We start from the raw sequence: 22,948 nt of genomic DNA on the forward strand, positions 1-22,948 counted from the left end.
TTTATTTTTCTGCATTAAGCCTGTAATAATGCCCGATTAAGCTGCATCTGGGCAAGAAAAGGGGGTATCCAAGTTATTGGATACACTCAGCATCCAAGGGCCCATATTATGAAAAGTAGAAAATGTTTTAGGCAGGTGGGTATTACTGTGTCACTCCTTCCCGCTCTCTAACTATTGATCACCAGGGATACAGGGATCCTTCAGTTAGATTGTGCCTTGTCTTCTATTTCAGAGCTGTCACCTGGGAGTGACTGGAGAGTCTGTGGTGCGCAGTGTTTCTCCTTAGCTACATATCAGTTAGTTCAGGGAATTATGTCCTGTGCTTCCGCAACATCATCTCTTAACAACCAGGTGTGGCAAAGCCTCTGACCCAGTCTTTGAGCAGTAGGGAAGAATAAAGTGACTGCATAAGTGCAGTATTGCCACCACCGAGCATTGAGAAATCATGAATCAGGCTCCACACAATGTTGAAATGGGCTTAAAAATGATTTCTGAAATAATAAATGTGGGGTTTCTTTATGGGCTTCTGCGAGGGCTAGAAACTTTCATTTTTCTTTTACGTGAAAGCCCAAATTCTCACGTAATCACAAGACTCCAGGAGCCAGGGCTTTAAGAAAATCACCTGAGATTTGTGATAAAATCACAAGAGTTGGCAACACTAAAGTGCTATACAGCTGTCCCTGAGCAGGATTGTGCCCTTAGGGTTTGTGTAATCCCCCATATCTGGGGTGGGGAGGGGGTCATACAGTCCACCAGTGCTGGCAGGCTCCACACCATGGAGGCAGGTAGGGCTAGGATTCAGCTTTTAGTTTACAATGTTGAGAAGTTATTTTCTTGCTTTTTGTGTGTGATTGTTTTGTTTTTAATTTCTGTACTTTCTTTTGCTACACTGAAACTTAAAGCAAGTATATAATACAGACAGCCCAATTGCCAGGGTTAGGAATGTCTCCTGAGAGGCAATCATGTTATCTGGGTATTGCAAGTGTTCCTGTGAATGGCAGAGTCCAAAGTGTGCTGACCTGGCTGTTAAGTAATGCCTTTGTGCACTTTGACAAAGCAAATTTAACATTATCAGCCTCTGAACTTGCACATTCTCTGTAGAAGCATAGCAGGAGCGTAAAACATGTACTATAGTGTCTGTTTAGCTAAAATGGGGGTGGGGAGGGGTGTATTTTCTTTACAGAGAAACAACATGAGACAAGTGGCTCCTCGTACATAATTTAAGCGTTCAGTGAGTTGCCATTTATTTCACTTTAGGAAGTACTTGTATTTTAATTACAGTATGTGCGATTGGTAGCTTGCACAGATCCAATCTGCCATTTTATGAGGCTTGTAAAATAGGGTGCTCAGTTGGACTATGATCACTGAGTCCTAGGCTATATGTGCTAGTTGATTTTTTTTTTTTTCTTTTGTACGTATTTTGAGCAATATAAAGTGTGGCAATTATTATCTCATATTTAATTGAAATGCAATAGAAAAAAATTGGTATGGTAGAAGTCGGATCACTTTTGAGTAGACCAACTCCTGCAGGTATTCACAGCGTGTTTGTAGACTTTCCTTCTCAATGGAAGCCTTTGTAATAGTTTTATTCTTCCGTTTATGGTCAGTGTCGAGGCTTTCCAAGTTAAGATCCAGTGTTTCTACACGTCACAGACCTAAATTATGCCCCATTGATGCCAAGTCTTGAACTGAGGTTGTCCCAACCTTGGGGAGAGGGGGAGTATCTTAAAGATTGATAGCATCAGGATGATGAGCCTCACTGCTCTTTCACTGCTACAGTGTCAAATAAAATGAGTCCTCAGGCAAAAATTCCAGATCATTAAACCTCCAAGTGGTCCATGGAATCCTTTTTGTAAATAAACTCAGACTTCATGGAATTTGAAGTTAACCTGCCCTTTCCGAAGAACCATCTGGAGCATAGTGCTGTGGCAAGGGCTGGATTCTGCAGTAAATTCCATGACTATGGAATACACAGAGCTGTGCTTATAATCCTGGGGAAAGTACATGGAGATGGCCACGTCAGATTCACAGTTCCTCCCAACCTGATTTGTATTATAGTAGCATCTGGAGATCCCAACTGAGATAACAATCTCATTGCATGAGGCCCTGTGCAAACTTACAAAACACTGCCTGCCCCAAAGATCTTACAATCTAAACAGACAAGACAGGCAAAAAGTGGGAGGTGATGTGGTGGCACAGAACGGTGAAGTGGCTTGTCCAACGTCACAAAATAGGTTAGTAACAGAGCTAGGAATAAAGCCCAGGTCTCCAGGCTCACAGTCCAGCACCCTTTGCCCTCGACTACGCTAGTTCCAAAACATTGGGTAAGTTCTGACTCGTGATTCAGGCTTCATAGTTGGCCATTGTTTCCGTAATGGACTGACTCGCAAATCCCAGATCTGAGCTCCTGAAAATTTTGGCAAGATGTAGATGTAGATTGCTCACTGTGACTGATAGCAATTGCCCTAGACCTCTGGAAAAATACAGACATTTGCAGCTGTGTGGATTCCTTAACTAATGTCGGGACCACTTAAATCTTTTTAAAACTAGTGTATATCTTTCTTTTTATTCCTTTTCTAGCAGATTTTCCCCTTTACATGCTTATTTCTAGCACTGATGCTATCACACACATGTATGTTAGAGGTGTACAAGAGGTGAGCATGGGTCTCACCTGGCAAGCAGCCAAGGACCTCAATACAAATTTTTAAAAATCTTAAATGCTATCAGAAGTATGAAACCTGCAAGAGGGTTAATGTTTCTGCTAGACTATTTGAGAGCAAAGGGAGTGATTGTACAGGAAAAGAACACTGGAGAGATGCTAAACTACTTCTGTGATGAAGTCTGACACAAGCCAATGGGGGAGATGTCTTCAAAGAGTAGTTCTGGGTTAGTAAAAAAAATTTAGGTTCTGTTAAGTAAAGGAGTCAGAACAAAGTGATAATTTAAATTGCAGTGAGTCATCAGGGCTGTATAATGTTCATCCAAGAGTGCTGGAGGAACATGAAAGTGAAGTAGATGAGCTACTAATAGGAATATGAACCAAAGGGTAGCCAATTTCATATATGTAGATAAAACATCTCTCTTAAAAATACACTATATTGTCTCCTTGGAATTGTTCACCTGTAAGCCTTACTAAAAATACATGGTTGGACCCATAATTACGTAATAAAATTGTTACCAAGGCTACTTGACTAACTCAGTTTTCTACTACAAAGGTTTAAAATATTTTTGTCTTATCTGATCTGTAACATTCTCTGTTGCAGCATTAGCCACTATGTCCTTGTGATGGTTTTCACTATCTTCATCATGCTGCTGAGTGGACTGGCCCAGCTGCTCACTACAAAGAGAATTGAACTTTGGGGAAGAACTAAACGCCATTCCATGTGACAGAGCTACAAGTGTTTTTGCTATTTGAATTTTCACCCTTACTGTGAGCCAGTGTCCACCTCTGGAATGTAAATAGTTAATGGACTGGCGTGCCAAAATCCCATTTAGAGATTTTCTACTTTCCTGTGACTGAGATTATGCTTGCAGATTGGCATTTAGAGATCTGCTGGGGTAAAATAGTCTTAATTTTATTCCTTAAATATATTTTTTGCAATAAAAACAGTGATTAAGTCCTGGTTTAAAACATCAGCAACCATCTTTATTGTATTTTTCTCTTACTATAACTCATCTTGAAGTCTTTAAACCACGATCTGAGGACTTCAATAGCTCAGACATAGGTGAGAGGTTTATTGCAGGAGTGGGTGGGTGAGATTCAGTGGCCTGCATTGTGCAGGAGGTCGGACTAGATGATCATAATGGTCCCTTCTGACCTTAATATCTATGAATCTTCCAGCGTTTATATCACACACCTGCAAAATCTTGGCTTTCATCCCAGGCCTAGCACAGCCTTTACATAGGAGCCTTACACAGACAAACACAATAAAGTAAATGTGAACAGACCAATGCTTTGTGATATTATACAGCATAGAAAATATGCATCAGGTAACTGTGAGGTCACCTCAACTTTCACTAGCTGTGAATGTGTGAGAATAGGTGGAAGCAGCAGCTTGGCATTGGTAGTTGTTGAGTTGATTCTCATTTTGCATATGATGTCCACTCTGCCACTCAGATATTTCCTCCTCTGCGAACATTTGCAATCAGCTCCTCCACAAAATGATCACCTGGTTAACAGCTATGCAAGACACCAACACAAAGGCAAACCACCAAGTGTGACCATGAGACATCTGAGTGCATCACCAGACAGAAGCACCTACATGCTCTGTCATCAGTGGCCCTCTATAGCACCCGTTAGCTTCAAACCTGCTGTGGGTCACATAGGAACTGTCCTGTGACAATCCCCCTCCAACAGGTAGAGCAGGATTTCAAACCAGTAACCCCAGGGCCACAAAGTAACCAGAACTTGCGCATACAGTTCTGGGCTTCATCACCCATTGAGCTCTACTATTGTATGAGTCAAACAAGGGTTGTATACACAACTGTCAGAGAGCACAGTATATTGCCATTGTAGTAGCTTTCATATTTGAAACCACACAAAACATTACAGGAGGTCCTGGGGATTATGCATGTCTACACACAGTACCAATAGACTGGCCTTCAAATAGGACACCCCCACACATTATAAACACACATTTTCTTATTAATCCCAACACATAACAGCATCATTGACAAATCACACTACGGGATAGCACCACATCACAGCTCTGAGTTGCAGCCAGAATTCACAGGACCCATAGCAGATGTATGCCACAAACAGTGCTGGCAACCAAGACTAGAGTATGCCAGACGTTCATCATGGGGGCAGTTCCATTACCCTACCCCCAGCTATCTGGCACTTGGCTAGGATCATGCAGCCATCTAAGGCTCAAGAAACTAGTCATCCCTGCAGGAAGGCTGGCTGGGAGAAACCAGCTACAAACATCCATTTGCTTGTTGGGTGCCATTAAACATCTTATCATGGGCCTGCAGTCATTTATATGACTTCAAAAATGCCACTCAATAGCAACAAGATGCTGGGGATGAAGAGTCATTCCAGGGATGACCACTGATGTGGTGACTCCATCAGGCATGTCCCTACCACACCATCAAAACAAGGATGTAAGTACAGTTGGCCAATGCCCCAGACAACACCCTATGTACAACAAGAACCAGACAGCGTATACAAAGAATGTGTTGAAATGCCCACCACTGCTAGCTGTTTCCTACAGCAGGGTTGAAGAACAACAAGAAGCAGGTATGATGCGGATGATGGCTAGATGTGGGAGCCCACACACACGACTCCCTCGCTACATTGAGCCGCTGCTGTAGAGGGCTACCCCACAACATCCACTTAGCACGTTAGTTGAAGGGAGAGACAAGGGAACAATCTATTTATTTAAGAAGAAGCACTACACACAACCATTGTCCCAAACCATGCCTCCCGAGGCATCACATGGCCTGACAATGACCAACTGAGAACTGTGTCCAGCCCGCTTTCCATTCCATCTATGTCTGGACCACCTTGCCCACCAGAGCCTCCACCTACAGGCCAGCATTCTTTCCACAGCCATTGTTACCGTGTGTAACAGGATGGCTTGATCCTTCGGGGCTGGAGGCCTGCGGCCAGCTTACCTTGTTTATTGAAGAAGCTTCTCCAGCCCACCTGTGCCATGTTAACAGCCTGGATGGGGCCTACTGGAGGGCAGCAGGAAACTGCAGTCAAAGGCAGGGTGAGCTCAGGAAACTGCAGGGAGTGGGAGAGGCTCCAGCCAGGAAGATCAGCCTCCTGGCTTTTACTACTCAACTCCACAGGTAGGAGAAACTCTAGTCAGGTAACGCCTGGGTGTGATAAAACCCAGCTTCAGGGAGGAGGGTTGGGACGTGCTTACATAAGGGGACAGGAACACTGAACTGGGCTTGGGGCCTGGAAAGCTAGTATGTATCCAGAGGACTAAATGAATTGGACCTCCAGAAGGGGAGTGACTGAATTATCTTTGGATTGAGTGAGTTATTTGGAGGCCCTGTAGAAGAGGAAACTGAGGCAGGGGCCCCTCCTGGCCCTCTTACATGGAGTATGCTTGCTAACATCAGCAGCTCTAACATCCAGCTCAGCCATGTGCAGCAGTGTGATGTGAAGCAAATGAGTCAGAAATAGAAGATACAGGAGCCTGGGACACGTTAGTGATGTCTCCTGCTTTCTTCTGACATAAGCGAAACGTGATGAAAGTAGCTTCTTTAGGCATGGTAGAGAATAGCATCTGGGCATGGCACAGCCAAATTGGCACCTATCCAGATGAAAACACTGGATGCAGTTAATATCCATTGTTTTGGGAATTCAGCTGGGGAGACAGTAGGCTAGAGCACCAATCAGCTATCCTGTCTCCCAGGGGTTAATAATGCTGGTAATAAAAATGTCATACACACCACTATGTCTAATGACACTACTGGGCTATAATTATTACTTGATAGACTACTGCTGTAAAGGGATAGTAATGCCAGTCAGTGTGCAAAAACACACACATTTAGGCAGGTAGAAGTCGCTGTCTAGGAGGGGAGAGTTGGAACCCACACAACACTAGAATTGTGAGGTGAACAGTGGTGCATTCTGACTATAGGCTCCATGTTATCTGCTTCTGCATGGGGCTATTTGCATTCCTTTGTGTGGAAGTGGAGTGGGGGGACAATGGGCATAGGAGAGGAGCCACAACATGCATGGTGTGTTTCTCCGCCACTATTCCCCTGCAAGGACCTGAGCGGCTAATTGCATCTGCCATTCTCTGCTGGGTGATGGTGGCAGTGACCTTAGCTGACATCTCCCCATTCCCTGCCAAGCTCTTGAATTTCTCTGCCCATTTGTTAATTCCCTTTCTAATACGATCTCCATAAGAGTACTGCAGTTTCCGTAGCTGATTGGCTATGCTATTCATGTATCTTCCCATGGTGGGGCTCTAGCAGGAGTCTTAGCCTGCACATTTGGATTTACTTCAATTCTGAGGTGGAGTAAATTTTCCAGCTCCGCAGCTTTATGCTGCCAACTGGGCTATGTGCCAAGGTACTTTCTCCCTCCCCAGTGGGTCGAGTTCCTCTCCTTTCCGGAGATAAACAGTCCAAAATAAAAAGTCCTCCCAAATTTGCAGTCCAACCGGCCAACAAAATCGCTTTCTTAGTTGAGCCCAGCCTTTCCTCCACTCTGGGTCAGCCTTTCGTCTTTCTCGTCTGGTTAACCAGCCCCAGCTCCACCAGTAACCAGGATGTTTTAACTCTTGCTGCCTGAGTCTGAAGCTCTACTGACCTGACAAGAAAAATGGGGTCACTCTTTGAGTAGCTGTCCATGTGGATCCCACTCTTGGTGACTGGCTAAGGAGGCAGGAGCTAGGGGTCCTGCTGAAATAATGAATGTAAGACAGCTCAGCATCAGATCTAGCAGCTGATGCAAGACAAATACTGATGGATAAAAGTCTGAACTCCTCTCCAAGTAGCTGCCCTACAAATTTCAGCTATAGAAACCCTGCTAAGGGATGTCCTGGAAGTTTCCTGAGCTCTAGCTGAAGGAGGTTTAATCTGAGAAGCGGGGAGTCAATTCGATTAAGTCAGAAGAGACCCTGATACAATCTGAGATCCATTTGTGACCTCTGGATTTCTCTTCAAAGGCTACAAATAAATAACCTGGGTGATTTACTAAATGGTTTCATCCTATGCAGGTAATAAGATAGCACTGTCCTAACAACCAGGGCATGGGGTTTTGTTTCCCAGAGAGATGAATTAGGCTTAGGGGAAAACACTGGTAACAGTATATATTGGCTGAGGTCAAGGTCTGAAACTACTTTCTGTATACATTGTGGGTGAGGTCTTAAAGTCATTCTGTCCTAATGAAAAACAGTGAATGGAGGGTCAGCTATTGAAGACTGAATCTCACTCACCCTCTGTGCTGAGGTAATTGCCATAGGTAGTAGAAAAGCATGATGATGTTGGTTCAAAATGAAGTTTCATCAGAGAGGTAAGAACTATGTTTAAGATTCAGGAAGGAGGAAATCTCTCTAACTGGCAGCAACACTGGTTCCTCAAGATGTTCTGTCCATGTGGATCACATGACCCACCTTCCTTCACCACTGCTACAGCGTCCTTTTATTTGGGATTATGTTTCACGAAGACACTGAGTGACGGCTGAGGTTGCTGCACCTGTTGTCCTTGGCAGGGGGGATGAGGGCATGCAGGGAACAGGTGCAGCCCCAAGAGACACTGCTGGTTAGAACATTCCTATATGGTATGCATGTGCCCTAAGGGTGGTATCCACATGGGCACACCTCAAAGAATCCATAACAGTAAAGTAAGTAGCCATTCTTTTTGTCCTTTGACGGCTGCCCAGGAGATTCCCATGGCCCAAAGAAGTGGGATAACCCATCTCACGTGGATTTAGTATTTGGAGTAGGCATGGGCAAGGGCATGCCTCTTTTTCTCCACAATCCTACTTGGTTTTTAAGGGGTTCAGTTTGCATTCCAGAATGTGCCAAGTGTGCACTGGGGCCTGCATCAGCTGGCACTGATTGCATGTGGAATGGAGTAAAGTCCCTTTGCGTGCATGTAGCAAACCGTCTCGTTGACTTTACACAGCATATATTCCCACAGCATCTCCCATAAAATGCTAGTAAGGGTTTAGAGGGTCAGGTCAAGTTTTCTTGCCCCCACTAGCATGCATTTCCAGTATTCCTCGGGACATGTACTCAATTCCCATGTAGCTGGACACACAGTTGGAGCTACCATTCATTGTATTTTGTTATGTTTCAGAGTGGATCAGTGCTGAGTATGACTGAATTTGCAGCTTAAAAGCGTACAGCAGGTCACTATCTTGTACCCATAACCTTTTAAATTAGCTTGCCCATACCTGACTTGCATTTGGCAGCCATTACTTTTCCTAACCTTTTAAAGGTGGATAATGTCAAATGGATATAAATAAAACCACACCTTTTGTTGTTGGTTTAATTTCTAGATAAAGTGGATGGCAATTTATTTCTTTCACAAAGCACATAAGGTAAAGCTGAAATACAGGTTTGGCGTTTAGCATTCACTTGTGTTGTTACTGCTTCCAGACCTGTCAATGGCTGGATTTTATCCAACAAATTCCCTGAGAGCATCAAAATACCCAAACTGTTGGAACCAGAACTAAATGCTAAAATGTATTGAATACAGCATGGATCCTGATTCTGTTCTCCACCAAAGTCAATAGGCCCAGCTCTCTGTGTCTCTCATAGTCATTTACACCAATGCATACCAGGTATAAAATACTGTCAAACAAAAGTGGTCTTTTTTACACTCACTTTGCACAGAAAAATAACTACGCCAGGTACAAGACAGTGGAGAATCAGGCACATAAGATTTAAAGTTGTCTATGAGATCAGACTCGCTCTATCATGTCTGCTATAGCTACTGGGAGAGAGAAACAAAGCGAAGAGTTTGTATGTTACGGGGATTGCCTCTTCACTGAACTTGCTTCACTTGCTTCTCCTCAGCAGTGCCTCTCCAAATCTGAATCAAAGGCTCAGTATTCCTGGGACAATCCAAAGAATGTGTTCAGCAGCAAATATTATGAAACAGAACTGCTGACATTTTATGGCTGTGAAATTACTGACCAAGGCCAAACTTCCTCTAATTAAACTTAGCTTATCACTCGTGTACAAATTTTAAAGGACAAAGTATTCTGAGTGCAGTGCTCAGCTGGGCTTCCCATGGAGTAACCTTTGTCTATCTCCATAGATATGGCCTTTTGTGCTTGGCCTGGTTATTCTGCCTTTTTGACACATGAGATAGCGTAAGAAAATGATTGCAGAATAACTTCAGCTGATGCCGACATTTCTGGTGTGAGTTCCATTTAGCCCATGGGCAGGATTTGCTTTTAAAATATTGCCATTATATTTTTCTGTCAATTTGCAAGTTAAGATGAGAGACTTGATCTGACTATAACAAATGTTACTACTCAGAGTTAGATGTAGCTACTTACATGTTTGTTGTATGCATCTTCCTCGCCACCTTTGCCACCCTGATTTTGAATAGAAAGCTTGTTGGATTTAGTTGATCTATTGTGAAGGTAAATTATACTTACTTTAGCTACCATATATATATTTTATAGCAACGTGCTTTACAAAGGCAGTATCTTTCTCCTGTCTTCCCAATTTGCATTAGTGTACTGTAGTCATAAAAAACCTCCAAATCCTCCCACGGGTCAATGGTGTAACTGACATGGCATTTTAGCTATTAAGGCTTTTTCCGAGTCACAGTTTAGAAAATGACAAGGGGTCAGGGAAGGAGGGAGATGAATGAAATGTATGTTTCTTTTTTTTAATTCAGTAACTAAATTATGAACTAAAAATAAACCAGGTTTCACTGAAACTAGCTCTATCTCCAGTTTCTATCCTGACTTAAGCAGAGCACACAGATCATGCGTCATTGTCCAAAGCTCACCTGTTTCAAAGGGTTTGTTTCAAAGGGTTTGCTTTAATTGATTACTCAAAACCAGTAAACATATTCAACTCAGCCTGAGCTTTACTGTTCCTCTAGGATCTACTGTGTGTCTGGATCCCCCAGCTCCTTCTGTCCTGGTTTTTGAGTTTATTGGTCCCACCTGCCAGCATGACTCAGCAGTAATTACTCAATCTTAATGCAAGGTTTTAGCATCTGAATCGATGGATACTCAACAGAAGAGCTACATTCTTATGTGGGGTCTTAGAATCCATTAGGCTGTGAGACTATTTTTTGGACCTTAAATGCATGTTTTTCTAAGTGGTGTATAGGTTAGTCAAGCAACAAGAATTAGTTTTAACATGACTTACTACTAGAAGGGACACAGCAAGGGGAGAATATGCCTCAAAGTATTTTCTGTGTTCACATGACATAAAATAAAGTTTTAGAAAAGAATCTTATTCAATGAGAGACAAGAGATAGCAATCTTCCCTCACTGATGGCTTTTACTTGCAAATTTTGGGGAAACTGGTTTGTGAAAATTATTTCACAAGAAAGTACAAATTCCCTCATTCTCTGCATTAGAATAAATTGACCTGTGTCATAGTTATTCAGAAATGCTTATCACGTGTTGAACAGCTTATCCATTTTTTATTCTCCAAGTAGCTGTGTGTGTGTAAAATGGAATATAGACTCACATGCCTGCTAATAGGAAAAATGTATTCTCCGAGTCAGAGTAGAGATAGATGGAATTATTATCTGGCACTTATTTTGAAGGTTTGTGTATGTTCCTCACTATTAAAAATAAGGTTATTCAGAGGATTCCATCTCATTAACAAAGAAGCAAGCTTATTGCCACTTTTAACTGCATTTTGATATATGAAACTCTACAAGACGATGTTTGCAGAAATCATGTAAAATGCTGGGAATGCATTATTTGTGCTTGGTACATGCAGCTTTAGAAAAGCAATTTATATTTTTGCACACAGAAGCATAACTACTGGAACATAAGCAGGATGATTAATGACTGCTATAAAAGACTAAGTGTTTCAGCAACAATCCAGCAAAGCACTTAAGCATGTGCTTAACTATAAGCAACATTGAAGTCAATGGTGACGGTCCCATTGACTTCCAATGGGACAGGATTAAGCCGTGGTAAATTTTAAAAGGACTGCTTGTGCACTGGAAGTTAAGTGTGTGCCATAATTAAAATGTCTTGCAAAAGTTGGAAATGTATATTTTAAGTTCTGTTTTCACTGCGTGTCGGTCCTAGGATATCAGAGAGACGGGGTGGTTGGGGGTAATATCTTTTATTGGACCAAATTCTGTTGGTGAGAGAGAGAAGCTTTCAAGCGACACAGAGCTCCTCTTTATCCCTGTGTAGCTGAAAAGCTTGTTTCTCTAACTGACAGAAGTTATCCAAGAAACGATGCCATCTCACTCGCCTTGACTCTCATTTTAAATCGTGTTTCAGACGTCAGGAGAGCTGGTCAGAGCATTTTTGGTGTATTGTCGAAGCCAAAACACTTTTCAGAGGTGCATTTGTTTTGACAAAGTTTGAGAGTCTGTTCCTGTCCCGGCAGAGCAGGGTCTTGAATGTGGGCTTCTCACCTTCCAAACCAGTGTCCCAGTGTAGAATATAAACAAATGATGAAACCTCAAAAGTTGCAATGAAAAGGAATTTCCCTCTGGCCAGCTCTAGATGGCAGTGATCTGTAGGAGTAATAACAGGTCAGATCTTGTAAGGCACTCAGCAGCTGCCACTCCTATTGATTGAAATGTGTGTGGCAGATGCACAGCATTTCTCTGATTTCAGCCGGTAATATTGTTTATAAAGGGCTGCTCTGCTAAGATATTTGAGGCATAGGTGCCAACTCCGTGAGTGTTCCATTGGCAGCCCTGCGGCTCAGCGCCTTCTCCTCCCCCCAGCACCTCCTGCCTGCTGGTGGCCCTGCCAATCAGCTCCCCTCCCCTCCCCCCCAGAGCCTCCTGCCCGCCGTGGATCAGCTGTTTAGCAGTGTGCAGAAGGCGCTGGGGGCGGGGGCGTTGGGGAAGGAGCAAGGGTAGAGCGTACTTGGGGGAGGGTGAGGAATGGGGCCGGGCCTATGGCGGAGTGGGGAGGTCAAGCACCCCCCACCGGCAACTCATAAAGATGGAACCTATGGTTTGAAGTGCTAAGCAGGCAGTTAAAGTTTGAACCAGTTTTCCCATTTCTAGTATAAATGTTTATATACTGGAACCATAAAAGTTCAGAATGCAATTCAGTGTTGGCCAAACACTGTTTCCACTGTAGAGGTTCATTGGACAATTAGCTGGGCTGCTGAGAGCTTTGCAAATCCAGTCATTTCATTTGCAGTAGCTTGAACCTTCTCTCCATCAGTGGGCCTCACCAGGCTCCAAACGATTTGTCAAGAATATTGTTAATAGCTTTGATTAATTACAAGGCATTTTTGTCAATTATAGCTTGTGCACGTGTTACCAAGGAAGGTTTGAGGAGTGGAAGAAACGGTTTTTGAGCTGAGGAGTGGGGGGGGGGGGGGGGAGAAGAGAGAGAGAGAAACATTAGACAAAAGTCAACATTTCAAATCTAGTTCATTTTTCATTTCCTGAAGCTCAAAAGTAGTGAGAATTTTTCCTTCAGACTGGCAGAAGTGTTCTTCTCTGGCTTTAGAGTACATATGGCAACATTTCAGATGAAATTACCAAACAAAAACTACATTTAGTGACAGTTAAGGTTGTGGCAGGACACATCCCATCCACCAAAAAACTTTAAAGCATTGAAATCAGAAGTTAAGGGGAAAGATTTGTGCATTCCTTTCTACCTCCATATTGCCTATAACACTGTTGATACAGAGTCTTACAGAGCACTGCAGTGTAAGTCTTCCATCTCCAACATCAACAGACACACAATACATACCCCATCTTCATAAACTTGCAAAACCTTTACAGTGACTTCATACACTTCTATATCAACCGGTCAGTATATTCCATGCATTTGGGAAGTTTTGCCTTAACACTGCTGAGGTCTCTGTTAAAAGGCATTTTAGTACAAACCCTTATGGTTATGATGGAGATCAGGTGAAACCGCATTGAAACTGGCAGGCATGATAGCACTCTTCATTCAGGATAAATGTAAGAAGCAGTTAAGCTCATAAGACTGATCATGCTGGGTCAGACAATGACCCATCTAGCCCCGTATTCTGTCTTTGACCGTGGTCAGTGCCAGATGCTTCAGAGGGAAGGAACAGAACAGGGCAATTATCAAGTGATCCATCCCCTGTCATCTAGTCCCTGCTTCAGGCAGTCAGAGATTTAGGGACAGCCAGAACATGGGGTTGCATCCCTGAACTTGCCAAGAGCCATTGATAGACCTATCCTCCATGAACTTACCTAATTCTTTTTTTGAACCTGGTTATACTTTTGGCCTTCACAACATCTCCTGGCAATGAGTTCCACAGGCTGGGTGTTGTGTGAAGAAGTACTTCCTTCTGTTTGTTTTAAAATTGTGGCCTAGTGATTTTATTGGGTGATCCCTGATTCTCCACCCCTTTCATGATTTTATAGACCTCTGTCCTATCCCGCCCTCCTCCACCCCTTAGTCATCTCTTTTCTAAGCTGAACAGCCCGTCTTTTTACATTTCTTCTCGTATGGAGGCTGTTCCATACGTCTCATCATTTCTGTTGCCCTTCTCTCTACTTTTTCCAATTCTAATATGTCTTTTTGAGAGGGGGTGACCAGAACTGCACCCAGTATTCAAGGTGTAGACAGACCATGGATTTATATAGTGGCATTATATTTTTTTTCTTACTATCTATCCCTTTTTTAACATTGTTAGCTTTTTTTTTTGGTGGACTGCAACAATGCCTTGAGCAGATGTTTTCAAAGAAGTACCCATGACTTGACTATCTCTTTCTTGAGGGGTAACAAGTAAGTTAGACCTCATCATTTTGTATGTATAGTTGGGTTTGTTTTTCGGTGTGCATTACTTTTCACTCCTTTTTGGAGTAAGGCTGCTGAAACAATAGGGGCCACAGGGCAGGCTAGTCATAAGGTGAGCTATATGAGCAGAGGAGTTTCTCTGGGGACTGAATGCCAGTGCAGAAGGCTGGGTATTGTTTGGTGGAGGGGTGTGTGTGCACGCGTGCATGCAGAAGCAGCCAAAAAGCCAAAGAGACAGCCAGAACAGCACTGGGAATGTATCTCAGAGAGCCGAGAGAGAGCTTTTCGGGCAGAGGGCTGGCAAGGGGCTTGGCCCCATGAGCAAAGAAACTGTCTCCTCATGATTCTTACTGTGTTCAGGGCAACATGACTTTTATATTCCTCGTAAACAAACAGGATTATGTCAAGGAACTATCTGAGTCCATCATTAATTTCTTCTCCGAGCAGCAACAACCCACAAAACCCTAAATATTGGCTAACCACTCAGGTCAAAAGAAGTAACTATAATCTGCATGGCTAGACTTGTGTAAGGGATATACTCCGGCCTTGTGCTCCTGGCATACAAAGGCCATGAGCCACAGCCCACTGAAATCAGTGGAAGTCTTTCTATTGCCTTCACTGGGCTATAGTTCAGGCCTCAAGAAAGCAACTTGAAAAGGTTGTGTGAGAGGCAGCTTCAGTCCTAAGGGCTATTGATCTGGCATCTGTCACCTATACCTGTGTTTTCTGAGGTAGAAGTCACATTTTCACCATTAGAATGGTGAACAAGCCCTATTTATGTTACAGTTCTGATTTCTCAAACAACATTTGTATTTCACACTATGGGAAGACTAGTCCCCTCTATCAGTAGATGCAACCAACCTCTCCATAGCCCACATTCCAGAATCTCAGGCTTTCAAAATTTCACATTTATCATTAAAATTACTCACACAGTGATGAGCAAGATCTTGTGGGGGAAGAAACACTAAAATGATGCTCAATGAGATTTCTTAAAAGCCTAGTAGGATACATGGCAGCTGACCCTCTTTATCAATCTTTGTGCCATAGTGGAGTCATCCTGCTCTTAGGGCTAATCTACACTAGAAGCAGTACATTGGTGCAGCTGTGTCATTGTAGCACGTCTAGTGAACACTCTATGCGGACTGGGGAGAGCTCTTCCATCCTCATAATTACGCCACCTCCATGAGAGGCAGAAGCAATGTCTGCAGGAGAGCATCTCCCATCAACATAGCGCTGGTCTGGACAGCACTTAAGTCGCTGTAACATACCGCTCAGTGATGTAAGTTAGATCAGCATAAGCAGTAGTGTAGACCTGCCCTCAGTGAAGTTCTGTCATTGACTTCAGCAGAATCAAAGTGGGCCCACTATTTTGGTACCTTGGTCCCAGAGATTTGGAGGGGAAAACTTCAGCCTTCATTTTCTAAAAGAGTGTTCTGTCCTTGTGCTGGCCGCAAGCCTAAGAGTGAATTTCACAATGTGTGAACTAACTGGACAGGGTTTGGAACTATTCCGCTGAAATGATCCCATGTTTTGTTCACATTTGTAAGAGAGAGAGACCCAAATCAGGACCTTTTTGCTGGACTTCCTGATCTTTGGGACTTGGGTTTGGTTAAAATAGTGCTAGCACTTAACTACATGATTATAGAGGGGGGCCAAAACCTCTCCCCTGAACCTTGAAAAACTAGGGTCGTTTGGATAAAATGGGAAATGAATGGATAGGGGCTGGGAAACTGGGCTCCCCACAGAGTCCACAGCCCATTTCCCAACTTACCTCTATGATTTCCCAGCTCTCCAGTCTTGCCTGGCTCTGCTGTTGTATGCCACATCTTTCCATATCCTCTCAATCCCATGCCCATTCATTTGGAAACATTAAAGAGAAAATGCTTTAAAACTATGAATGGTTACAAATAGGGCTGTCGATTAATCGCAGTTAACTCACGCGATTAACTAAAAAAAAGTAATCGTGATGAATTGCACTTAAACAATAGAATACCAATTGAAATTAAATATTTTTGGATGTTTTTCTACATTTTCAAATATATTTATTTCACTTACAACACAGAATACAAAGTGTACAGTGCTCACTTCATATTTTTAATACAAATATTTGCACTGTAAAAATGATAAAGAAATAGTATTTTTCCAATTCACCTCTTACAAGTATTGTTGTGCAATCTCTTAATCATGAAAGTACAACTTAAAAATGTAGATTTTTTTTTGTTACATAACTGCACTCAAAAACAAAACAATGTCAAACTTTAGCGCCTACAAATCCATTCAGTCCTACTTCTTGTTCAGGCAATGGCTAAGAGAAACAAGTTTGTTTACATTTACGGGAGATAATGCTGCCCATTTCTAAATTACAATGTCACCTGAAAGTGAGAACAAGCGTTCCGCATGGCACTTTTGTGGCTGGCGTCGCAAGATATTTACGTGCCAGATGTGCTAAAGATTCATATTCCGCTTTGTGCTTCAGCCATTGTTCCAGAGGACATGCTTCTATGCTGATGACTCTTGTTAAAAAAAAAAAAAAAATGCTTTAATTAGATTTGTGACTGAACTCCTTGGGGGAGAGCTGTATTTCTGTTTTACTTGCATTCTGCCATATATTTCATATTATGGCAGTCTCGGATGATGACCCAACACATGTTGTTCGTTTTAAGAATACTTTCACTGCAAATTTGCAAAATGCAAAGAAGATGTGAAATTTCTAAAGATAGCTATAGCACTTGACCCAAGATTTAAGAATCTGAAGTGCCTTCCAAAATAGGAGAGGGATGAGGTGTGGAGCATGCTTTCAGACGTCTTAAAAGAGCAACACTCTGATGCGGAAACTACAGAACCCAAGCCACCAAAAAACAACCAACCTTCTGCTGGTGGCATCAGACTCAGATGATGAAGATGAACATGTGTTGGTCTGCACTGCTTTGGATTGTTATCAAGCAGAACCCGTCATCAGCATGAACACATGTCCTCCGGAATGGTGGTTAATGCATCAAGGGATATATGAATCTTTAGCGCATCTGGCATGTAAATATCTTGCAACGCCAGCTACAACAGTGCCACGCAAATGCCTATTCTCACTTTCAGGTGACATTCTAAACAAGAAGCAGGCAGCATTATCTTCTGCAAATGTAAACAAACTTGCTTGTCTGAGCAATTGGTTGAACAAGAAGTAGGACTGATTGGACTTGTAGGCTCTGAAGTTTTACATTGTTTTATTTTGAATGCAGGGTTTTTTCTGTACATAATTCTACATTTGTTAGTAGAACTTTCATCAAAGAGATTGCACTACAGTACTTGTATTAGATGAATTGAAAAATACTACTTTTGTTTTTTTACAGTGCAAATATTTGTAATAAATATAAAGTGATCACTGTACACTTTGTATTGTGTTGTAATTGAAATCAATATATTTGAAAATGTAGAAAACATCCAAAAATGTTTAAATAAATGGTATTTTGTGATTAAGAGCACGATTAATTTTTTTAATCACTTGACAGCCCTAGTTACAAATGGAATAGGGAGCAGATGGCTGGGGCATGGATCTGGGATGCTGAAGGGTCAATAGAAAATCTGGAGAATATTTCCCCAGGAGATTACTGACAGGTAGGTAGGTTTAATGGTCCTCACTTGGGGTGCATGGCCTAGTGGTCACAGCTGGAGCTCCTGACTGCCAATGGGGTCACAGCTGGAGCTCCTGACTGCCAAGCCCAGCCATAGCCACTCCCACTCCACCAGGCTTCAGCCTAGGGCCCTTTAGGCTACCAATAGTCTGGCCATCAAGAGTGCTTAAGGCTGTCCTCCTTTGGCTTCTTCCTCTCATCCATCCACCCACCCACCCACCCACCCACCCACAAGCTTAGTCCAAGGCTTTCCCCTGGTGGGGAACCCAAACCATAATAGGTAAGAGCAGGTTACCAATGTTTCAGATCCACTGGATACTTCCCTCTCTGGTAGTCTCTAGGGGACCATCCCTTCCCTCAGGGAAGGTCCCTTTGGGAAGCTGTATCAGAGTTAGCCTTCCCTCTGCTGGAGTTGTGGGCTGTAGGTCTACTCACCTTCAACTCTGCTATCTAAATGAGCTAATTCCCTGCCTTTTAATTCCTCCAGCAGATGGAACATTTGCTGCAGGTGTGGCAGGGTGGGGCTGGCTGAGCCCAAAATAATCCCTTAACCTCTTGTTGCCCACTGTGAGGTTTGTACATCACAGTAGGGTTAGGTCAGACAGTTTTATTGTAAATGTAGGGCCTGGGATAGCACCTAGTTGTCACCTGACCATGGAAAAGACTACACATATCTGGCCTTATGATTTTCATAAATGCTATGTTTTTCTCAAGTTTCAGCATTTGCTGATGAAGTAAATTACATTATTCATCCTTTAAATGTACATAAATCACCTTCCATTCAAAGAAACATCCGTCTTCAGTAACTTGGTCACAATACAAATATATCGCGAAAAGGAGTACTTGTGGCACCTTAGAGACTAACAAATTTATTTGAGCATAAGCTTTCTTGAGCTACAGCCCACTTCATCGGATGCATCCAGTGGAAAATACAGCGGGGAGATTTATATACATAGAGAACATGAAACAATAGGTGTTACCATATACACTGTAACCAGAGAGTGATCACTTAAGGTAATTAAGGTGGCCCACCTTGATTATGACTACAAAAGGTTCCACCCCTCCCCCGCTCTCCTGCTGGTAGTAGATCACTCTCCTTACAGTGTGTATGGTAACACCCATTGTTTCATGTTCTCTGCGTATATAAATCTCCCCACTGTATTTTCCACAGTATGCATCCGATGAAGTGAGCTGTAGCTCACGAAAGCTTATGCTCAAATAAATTGGTTAGTCTCTAAGGTGCCACAAGTACTCCTTTTCTTTTTGCGAATACAGACTAACACGGCTGCTACTCTGAAACCAATACAAATATATATCATTGCATAAATATACTTGCATAATCAATACTATATGCAGTAATTCCCAGTTACTGTTGCCATTGGAACCTTCCTTCCTCTGACTTTTGTGCATTTAAATGCTCAACCTTAATGGTGGATTAACCAAGGTTTCTGTATTTTAATACTGTGTTTGAAGTATAAGGTCCCCAGTTTCCTTTGTTGTGTTTGCCCAAAAGGGACCTTTTTTCCCCCACTGACTCTTATTTAGAAAGCCTACAAGCACAGTAAGGCCTTTTACCTTTATTAGCCATAAATTTTACTCAACACCTGCTGTATTGTTGAATTAAATATTTATTGATTTTTTTTTTCAGTAGAAAAATGCCCAACCCCTCAATAAGGAACAATGCAACAAAGTGGCACTAGCAGCATATAAGAACAAAAACCTTAAAGAACCAAACTCATGTTATGGAAGTAAGCCAAACTGAAGATTACAGAAGCAGGAGATACTGTCTGATGGAGAGGCTGTATTCTCTCTCTATTTAAAGGTGATCTGTAAAGGGCTGGGGGTAGCAATAAGATTGTGCCTATCTTTGCTGCTTTCTGATGTACACAGAAGGCCTAGATGGGGAAGGAGTTTTGTGCTTTCCCCCACTTGTTTCTTGTATTTGATATTGTGGCCTTGTCCATCATTTACTGTACAGGCAACTGGTGAATTAGTAAATGTACGACAATAAATACCAAGTGGAATCCCATTAATTATATGGGGAAGTGACTCTTTCAGAAAGATTGTTTATTCACTGATTTTAAGTCCAGAATAGCCTAGTCTGATCATATATATATGACCTCCTGTTTAACACAAAATTTCTCCCAGTAATTCTTGCATCCAGCCCATAACTTCTATTTGGGCTAAAGCATACCTTTTAGAAAGATATTCAATCTTGATTTAAAGACTTCAAGTGATAGAAGTTTTCCACTTTATGCATCCGATGAAGTGAGCTGTAGCTCACAAAAGCTTATGCTCAGATAAATTGGTTAGTCTCTAAGGTGCCACAAGTACTCCTTTTCTTTTTGCGAATACAGACTAACATGGCTGCTACTCTGAAACAAGTGATAGAGAGTCTACCATGTCCCTTGGTAAGTTGTTTCAATGGTTAATTACATTCACTCTTAAAAATGTGCACTTTATTTTCAGTTTGAGGTTTACTAGCTTCAACTTCCAGCCAGTCAATCTTATGCCTTGTCTGAAAGATTAAAAAGCCCACTGTCAGAAATCTTTTCCCATTTATAGACTGTGATCAAGACACCTCTTAGCCTTCTCTTTGATAAACTAACTAAATTTCTGAAATCTCCTAATTTAACATTCTTTGCTCTTTATTTAATTTTGGTAACAGTTTGAATAAAAATTTTTGGTAACTATTTGAATAAAAATTTTGGGAGAGAATCCAATGCCACTAGCCATTCAATGATGGAGTGCAAAAGCTGCCACCATGCCTTTCTGAATCCTCCACAGAGTTCTCCAGCACAAACAAAACAAAAGTGAAGATGAAATTGACATTCTTGATATTTCCCAGGAAAAACAAACAAGCAAAAATCCCAACAGCTTTTGGTTCTTTAGGATAATACTTTGATCATGGATTGATGTCTGTAGGCAAGCATTTACAGGATTGGGGAACTAAAGCAAAGTGTCCATTATAAGCATTGCTGCTAAGAAAAAGGGGAGAAAATATTAGCAAAATTTGGTTTTTGATAGACATTGTCTGACCCACTCCAATTACAAAGTCAATTTAATCCTTCCCGCCCCTTGTATGTTCCTCAAAGGCATTTCTACGCCCTTCAAATTCTATACATGTGGTCTATGGATTTTATCACCTTTTATTGCCATATGGCATCTTTTAAAAAAACCAACACTTTGGCTCAGCAAGCCCATACATGGTTGCGTCCCCTGGTCTTACTAAGACCAAGTCAAAATGCTTTTCATATCGACAGGTTTCAGAGTAACAGCCGTGTTAGTCTGTATCCGCAAAAAGAAAAGGAGTACTTGTGGCACCTTAGAGACTAACCAATTTATTTGAGCATAAGCTCAAATGATGAAGTGAGCTGTAGCTCAAATAAATTGGTTAGTCTCTAAGGTGCCACAAGTACTCCTTCACTTTTCATATCCTTATCCTTTAGAAGTAGGGGTGCTTGATTTTAAAATGTAGCCTGCTTGGAATTAAGAACATCACACAAGTCCATTGGGTTTCAGGTGACTCTGAAAATTCATCCAACATCTGGCAAAGACCTTAAGCTGGTGTGAAGATATTGTAACATTCAAAGCATTAAGAAAAGGAGTACTTGTGGCACCTTAGAGACTAACAAAGCCACAAATACTCCTTTTCTTTTTGCAAATACAGACTAACAGGGCTGCTACTCTGAAACCATTCAAAGCATTGTCACCTCATTGCCTGGATGACTTGTTATTGTTACAGATTGGGTGAAACCTCATTGATGCTGGTGCGTGTAACTGCTGCCTTTCATTTAAGACAGTTGTAAGAAACCATTAAGTTCCTTTATGGCACCAGATAGCTGAAAGAATAGGAGGCATCACCCAAAGCATAGTTATATGCCAAGACTGGAGTAGAAGCTGAACCATGTAGCCCAGAGGGTTTCCCTGGGGATTGACACAGCAAATGCAGGGACTGGGGCATTGATTCCTGGAGCTGTGTAGGTGTGAAAAACCTTAATAAACATCACAAAAGGACACAGAGAGAAGGAGCAGAAAGTCAGAACACACACTGGGAAAGTGGCCCTGAGAAAATCCTAGAGAGTGCTTTTGGGCTAAGTGCTGTTTGGAAAAGGGCCAAGAACCATGAGCAAAGAAACTGCCTCTGGTTGTTTGATTCCTGCTATGCTCAGGGAAACAGGATTTTGTACATTCTTTCTAAATAAATAGGATTCCACTTCAGAAATGCCTGCCTCCAACATCAATTTCTTATTCCAGATCGAACCAGTCCACTAGACCCTGAATTTTGACTAATTGCTTGGATCAAAAAGGGGGTAATTTTCCTTTTAGGAAAACAAACAAACAAAATAGAATTGGAAAAATTACAGTCTGTCTCCCCAGCCATCATTGTCAGAGCACTCTTGTCTGTTATTCTCTCCCCCTCACCTCAGTCCTTGGCAGCCAGAGTCCCAAGTTAGTGTCTCAGCACTGGAAATCTGCCAGACCATCTGACATCCAGTCCATACCCATACTACCTCCTCAGATATGGCTCTCAAGTGATGGGCTTCTGAGTGTTGTAGTTTAAGACAGGCACAACTAAGTTTATCAACTGTTCATCACATGAACTAGGTAGGTTCCCCTCTGGAATTAGACCGAGTACTTCATTTCTGCACTAGGGGACCTTCAACAGGAAAAGAAATGTTTTTCTCTTACCTGTAAATTGGATTTTTTACAAGATGCTCCAGAATGCTGCACTCAGCTCATCTTTGAAATCACCTTGTCTGCCTGCAAGGACAGGCAGCATTGGATGAGGGTGTTTCTCCCAGAATTCCTATTTACAGGTAAGGAACAAAATGTCACTTTCCTAATTGAGTGATAATTTCTTTTGGGGCATTGACACTGAAATACAGTTTTGCTGACACATTAGGCAAAGGGGGATTTCTCTGAGGAGGAACAAGGGATGGCA

At 42.2% G+C, this 22,948-nt stretch overlaps 1 protein-coding gene across 8 annotated transcripts in view; it reads left to right on the forward strand.

The window, feature by feature from the left end:
* PIGN (phosphatidylinositol glycan anchor biosynthesis class N) overlaps nt 1-3,636 on the forward strand; it is a 135,739-nt gene extending 132,103 nt beyond the window's left edge. For all 8 annotated transcript variants that reach the window (XM_077810753.1, XM_077810755.1, XM_077810758.1 and 5 more), the window contains one exon: nt 3,264-3,636. In XM_077810753.1, the coding sequence (XP_077666879.1) occupies nt 3,264-3,387 (124 nt within the window). In that variant the 3' untranslated portion in view covers nt 3,388-3,636. The remainder of the gene's footprint in view (nt 1-3,263) is intronic.
* Nucleotides 3,637-22,948: the final 19,312 nt, after the last annotated feature.

This window comes from Eretmochelys imbricata, chromosome 2 (genome assembly GCF_965152235.1).
Source record: "Eretmochelys imbricata isolate rEreImb1 chromosome 2, rEreImb1.hap1, whole genome shotgun sequence".
In the NCBI taxonomy this organism is placed as follows: domain Eukaryota; kingdom Metazoa; phylum Chordata; order Testudines; family Cheloniidae; genus Eretmochelys; species Eretmochelys imbricata.